The following is a 6,274-nucleotide window of genomic DNA, read 5'->3' on the forward strand; positions in this document are numbered from 1 at the left end:
AAACATGACCAAATTTTAGCATTTGAGTCAAATTTCATATCCTTGTTTCTAAATTACAAGTTTGAAGGTCTTTTTTATACGCGCTTATGCAAATTTCAGTCTGGTCAAAATGTTGCCATTTTTTTTAGTCAAAATTTTTAGTCAAAATATTTTGTGGTTGAACAAGATATCTTACACTAATTGAGGGTGCATTCAAGTCATCTAATCACATGAAACAAGCAAACATGGAAAGTAAATAATATCATGCAAATTGCAACACATTCAAATATTCAATGAAATTATAGATGATAAAAATAATTTTCGGCCTCCCACATAATCGATCTAATTATGCTTCTAATTCTAATCATACTGAGACTACCTAGCCATACTTATACCAAGAATGGCCCACATTCACAACAATTTTATTAATGTGGACAATAGGAGGAGTGACTGTCAATTTTTTAACCACGGTAGTGGCACTCTTGGAGAGCTCACCAACTTTGACTCTCACCACTTCCTTTGGTGAAAATGACAACGCCATACATGGTTGCTGCGGCAACCACACAAATTGCCATAGCCCCAAATAAGTGCGGTATAGATTTTTTCCCAGTTGAATAAGTACAGTTTAGATTTGTCCTCTTGTACTATTACTTGAAAGAATAATATGTTGGGTATAAAATACAAATGATTGCATCGCAAGTAAGTGTATTTAAACCTGGTCATATGCCACCTGGGAGAACCACATCACATGAACTATTAGAGCCTCAACTCACAAAGATGGAAATAGCCTTAGGGATGTGGATAGCAAATGTGGTGGGAATCATAACACTACTAGGGTGGGGGTTGTGGTGGTGGAATTATTTTCGATTTGCTCTACCGGTTACTTTCCAGCGTTTGAGAGGCAGAACCACGATGAAGCTTCCTCCTGGCCACATGGGGATTCCATTTTTCGGAGAAATGCTTCATTTTCTTTGGTATTTTAAGGTTATTCGTCGGCCTGATGACTTCATTAACAATAAAAGAGACAAGTAAGGTTTTTCTCTGTGCTTGAGTTTTATTCCTTTCTTGTTCCATTTTATTACTAGTAACATAAGTTGCACAATTGTCCAACTTATTGCTACATACACGGCAGCCATTGGCCCAGGTTCATGGCATTTGGCTGTAGCAATTTCTGCAACATCTTGTAGACAATCGCAAGTTTACTTGTTCAAGTGCAGGTGCTCCACATGTTAGTTATGTGTCTTTTGATGAATTGAACTTAAAAAAGGATCAATCTCACTATCAAATTCTTGTAGTGTAAATGAAATTTGGAATATGAAACGAATGCTACAATAATAGCTAACAACTAATATTATGATGGATCTATGATATTCATTTTAATTGAAGAGCATGGTTTAAAATTATCCTCAATATTTTCAAACCCAGAAAGGTGAATGTTGTAGACATGTATTGATGGATGGATTATTTTCTGCAAGAAAACATATTTCTCCTAAAACATTTCATAAACAATAGCATTTTTCTTAAGTTTTCAGGTCATGACACGTTTCTTCCCTTAATACAGTATAAAAGAAGAGTTTATATGCAGTCTAATTAAATCACATAAAAATCCCGAATTCTTCAACTTTATCAGCTGATGGTGCTTTATTGTAAACATTTTCACTCGAAAAAGTAATGGAGACTAGGAATTGGAGCTAAAAGTTTACCAGAAATTGCAACATTGCAGTCTAATCAAATCGCATAAAAATTCATACTGCCCTCAACTTCATTATTTTTGTCAACTTCAAGAAACTTGACTATTGACTTTACAAACCTAAATCCACAGTACACCTCAAAAGCCATGGTAACTAGTGAGGGTACTGAGGAGACTTATAAACCCAACACCCAAACCCCCCCCAAGCGATGTGGGATAGAAACCCCACAGGTTGCCCCGCTGCTAAGACCTAACTAGACCCCAAGCCCCCCAAGCCCTCAACTTCATTAGCTGATGGTGTTTTGTGGTAAAGATTTTCACTCAACATGTCATTTAGCATGCTTGAAAACTCTCTACAATCATAAATTTCTAATCAAATCAACAATAAATGTGAAGGACTAGGACAGGATAACTTATAAATTTGATGGGAGCTACTGCTGTAATTTTGCCTACAAATAGGCAGGTAAAGGTGATGTCATGCCACTCTAAAACAAAGTTATCGAACCCGGTCTGTCTAAGCAGTTCAAGCAGCTAATCCGGTGAACTGGCTATTTAACTAGGTTGGATTGATAGTTGGAGAGGATAATAAAGATTTCTATTGAGAAGTCATTAACCCGTCGCTTCAATTGGTGAACACCGAAGCTTAATGGATTTAATCACCAGTTCAATAATTATATTTTCTTAACAATTATATTATTTCATTATATTATGACCCACTAGTTCAACCAATTAACTTGTGATTAAACCCTTGAACCGATCTACTTACCAGGCTGAGGACTAGGCCGGATTTAATTATTATGCTCTAACATGTTCCGAAATAATGAATTGAATAAGTTTTAGCGTTTGAATAGATGAAGATCATAATTATTTTATGCCCCAAAAATATATTTGAGTTATTGGTGCCAAGAGAATTGATTAAACAAACTATATTCATTTTGTCAAAATTGATGTTGCCTAACCTATTTTGAGAAATTGATGTTGTCACCGTGTGCTCATGTCAAATCCACAAGTTGTCGATTAAGTGGGAGGTGAATTGACATTTCTTCTACCTAGCACAGTATTTTGACTTGTTGGTTACAAATTGTTAAACAATAAGCTTTCCCAAAAAAAAAAAAAAAAAAAGCTACAAATTGACTTCATCAGCTGTAGAATAAAACTAATTAGAACTAACATGGTGCTTCCGAATTAATCATTTAAATCAGATATGGTGATGGAGAAGGATTATACAAGAGCCATCTCTTTGGTTCACCCTCTATAATTGCATCCTCTCCATCAGCTAACAAATTCATCCTTCAATCGGATGCAAACTTTGGCATGGGATGGCCTGCCACTCAAATTATAGGCAACAATTCCCTCCTTTTCCTTCAAGGATCATCACATGCAAGGATTAGAGGCTTAGTTGTGAAGATCATTAATCAACCTGATGCTCTCCGCAAGATAGCCATTATGGTCCAACCAAGAATAGTTGCAGCCCTTCGACTATGGTCAGAGAAAGGGAGAATTGTAGCATTGCAAGAAGCTAAGAAGGTAGACTAATATACGTATAAAAAATCTAGATCTATATAAAATTTTCTTGATACAAGTTATCATACTAATTTCAACTTTCATGAAATCTGTCTAGGCCATCATTTTCCTTATTTTTCATTATTTTTTCATTGTCCTTGAAGGTTACTTTTGAAAATATTGGGAAGTACTTTTGCGGGTTCGAGCCAGGACGCCATTTGGATACACTTGATCAGCTATTTGCGGGTATGATCAAAGGAGTTAGAAGTCAACCAATTAAAATTCCAGGGACTGCTTATCATCACGCCCTCCAGGCTAGCAAATTCACTCTTAAGCTAAAATAGTACAAAAATGAGTAAATTCCCTTTATGGGAAGTTTTTAATTTCTAGAGTTCCAATTCTTGTATGAGCTATACTTGAATTCCAATGACTAATCACAAATTTTCCATTCCACAGTGTCGGAAGAAAGTCATGACAATTTTGACCAAGGAGATAAATAAGAGAAAGTTTGAAGGCAATGCTGCAAGAGCTGAGTTTGATTTGTTGGACCAACTCTTGAACCTAAAAGATGACGATGGTCACCAATTACAAGATGAAGAGGTGCTTGATAACATTGTGGGCCTAATAATTGCTGGCTACGAATCCACTTCACTTTCAATTATGTGGATTTTGTATTATCTCGCCAAGTACCCTAATGTACTCAAAAAGCTACGGGTATAAGTAACTTCCAAACTCTAGCTAGATGGCAACCAAAGATAAACTTCTTTACTTGTTCTTGATTACATTTATATATGTTTCCTTTTTCATGACTCTAAATCGAATCAACTGTAGGAGGAGCACATAAATGTTGGTACAAATGGTGATTTCATAACACGTGATGGCATTTTGAAATTGCAGTACACAAACAAGGTATATGTGCACCAAGATTATATGACAGAGATTAGTTAGGAAATGCTAATACTATTATTAATTTGTTAAAGGTTCGTCTATTTGGTGTCCTCTAAGGTAACAGACTAAGAAGTAGGTCTACATTTTTTTTTAAAATGTAGAAGAGTAAATTTTGTTGAAAAGTGTTGCAATTAAGGGAATGATTAGTAATTTTAAAGGTTTAATACTGGCCCCCAAACTTCTTTTTTTTTTTTTTTTGTGCTTAGCTAGTTCCTTAAGAACACCAAATAGAAAAAAGAAATAAAAAAACATTTACAGTAATATAGTAGTCGTGTGCCTTCTTGAAAATCTCATCATTTGTGGAGGATGCAGATGGTGGCGATTATGCATCTTGTTTTATAGGAACATATTTTATAGATCCAACTTATCCCTTTATCATATAGTCAAAATTTATATATACCATCAGTTGCTTGACATGGTACTTTATTTTTGTTTGATACCACATAAAGAATTATGTGGCTAAGCATTCATAGGCAGATAGTTACTGTACGTATTCCTATGCATTTTCTTGTGTATTATTGCTTCATTGTCTTAATTTACTCATATTTACAAGCAGGTTGTGGAAGAAACAATAAGACTAGCCAATGTATCAGCATTTGTTTTCAGGACAGCTAAGAGGGATGTTGAGTACAGAGGTAAAAGCACTCCATTTCTTTTAGTATATAGAATAGAAGTACTTAGGATGCGCATGTAGGAGGGATGTAGCTCGTCTTCCTCTGCTTAAAAACTGTTGAAACTCTTTCTTATAGGATACAAAATACCTAAAGGATGGAAAGTAATCTGCTGGCTACGATACATTCATACAGATCCAAAAAATTTTGAAGATCCATTGTGTTTCAATCCAGATAGATGGAACGTAAGCACAAATATTTATTTGCACTTGTATTGAGAAGACGAATTTTGGGTTAAACATTGATCAACTGTTAGATATTTCCTTGATCAGGAACAACCAAAGCCTGGGACATTCTTGGTCTTCGGTGGGGGTTCAAAGATTTGTCCAGGAAATATGCTTGCTCGAATGCAGGTTGCTATTTTTATCCACCATCTGGTTGTAGGATACAGGTGAAATTTCTAAGTGTCACTGTACCCTTTTTTTTTTTTTTTTTGGAGTCAAATCTTTTATTCACTACTTGTGTATCTATTAACAAATTTAGATACATGCTCCATATACAAAATTTGGTATTCATATTGAAATTGAAATAAACCAATATACATCCAAATCCGTCAGTATATACACTGAAGGTGTATGAAAGATTAATCTTTTTTTTTTTTTGAGAACACCAACTTTTTCTTTCTTTCCAAAGGAGAAAGAGAAAAGCGTAAATTCAAAATCCAGGAATTATTATTTATTAAGAAAATAAAGTCTCACAATAGTGTAACTTTGTTTGCTTATATCATATTCATATACTTATGAACAAATTTTCAGGTGGGAACTAGTCAATGAAGATGCAGAAATGAGTTATCTCCCACATCCAAGACCAATTGATGGGGTTGAGATTAACATAAGCAGAACCTAATAGCAAAAGAAGCCCGCTGTTCTATTTTGTGCTTCATGATCTTGTTTGGAGTTTTCAGCCTTAATAAGTCTCTTTTAAGAAGTCATCACGTTTGCAGGCCCTTTTCTTCTTCTTTCTTTTTTCTTTTTCGGTACATTTTCTGTTGATCTAGCAAAATCATAGTGTAATAACTACTGGTAACAAGTTTGAAACTTATTCATCTAATTTATGGTATATCTATGTAATAAGTTTGTTAAGTTGATTGTCCAAAGTAAATGTTTAGTTAGAAAATTATTGGTACAAGTGTTTAGACAACAAGAGTTTGAGGACATATGTGCGCCAAGTTGCTTTTAATGGATATGTGGATCTACTACTGCTATGCTTAAGGCATTTTAGCTAATGTAATATCCCTTTTAGCGTCTTCAATGTGCCTTATCATTTCCTCCATCATAGATAACTGGTGCATGATTGAGTCAAATAATGTAGCCATTCATTCCTTCATACTTAAGTTATACTGCTGCATACATGGGTTTACATTAGTTTATGATCGATTCCAACTGGCATAGCTTTCTGGTTTGAATTGCCTATCACTAAAAAAGGCATAATACAGTCGATACAATGTTGCAGTAGATTTAAAACATAGCAACACTAAATCTCT

The 6,274-nt window shown here is 34.7% G+C and overlaps 1 protein-coding gene across 2 annotated transcripts; it reads left to right on the plus strand.

Moving 5' to 3' along the window:
* Positions 1–718: 718 nt before the first annotated feature.
* LOC113741204 (ent-kaurenoic acid oxidase 1) lies at positions 719–6,037 on the plus strand. 2 transcript variants are annotated; one of them, XM_027268695.2, is made up of 9 exons: positions 719–1,007; positions 2,872–3,196; positions 3,337–3,486; positions 3,629–3,886; positions 4,004–4,081; positions 4,677–4,755; positions 4,870–4,976; positions 5,064–5,182; positions 5,547–6,037. In XM_027268695.2, the coding sequence occupies exons 1-9, from the start codon at positions 757–759 to the stop codon at positions 5,635–5,637; spliced, it is 1,458 nt and encodes a 485-aa protein (XP_027124496.1). In that variant the 5' UTR covers positions 719–756; the 3' UTR covers positions 5,638–6,037. The 2 variants fall into 2 exon arrangements, with proteins under 2 accessions (XP_027124496.1, XP_071904130.1); XM_072048029.1 differs by lacking the exon at positions 4,870–4,976.
* The last annotated feature ends 237 nt before the right edge of the window (positions 6,038–6,274 follow it).

The sequence above is a fragment of the Coffea arabica genome, chromosome 4e, assembly GCF_036785885.1.
Source record: "Coffea arabica cultivar ET-39 chromosome 4e, Coffea Arabica ET-39 HiFi, whole genome shotgun sequence".
NCBI lineage: Eukaryota > Viridiplantae > Streptophyta > Magnoliopsida > Gentianales > Rubiaceae > Coffea > Coffea arabica.

Coding starts and splice junctions, on each gene's coding strand:
- LOC113741204 (XM_027268695.2), top strand. CDS start 757: ATGGAAATAGCCTTAGGGATGTGGATAGCAAATGTGGTGGGAATCATA. Junction 1,008..2,871: donor ATTAACAATAAAAGAGACAA/GTAAGGTTTTTC, acceptor CATTTAAATCAG/ATATGGTGATGGAGAAGGAT. Junction 5,183..5,546: donor CATCTGGTTGTAGGATACAG/GTGAAATTTCTA, acceptor ACAAATTTTCAG/GTGGGAACTAGTCAATGAAG.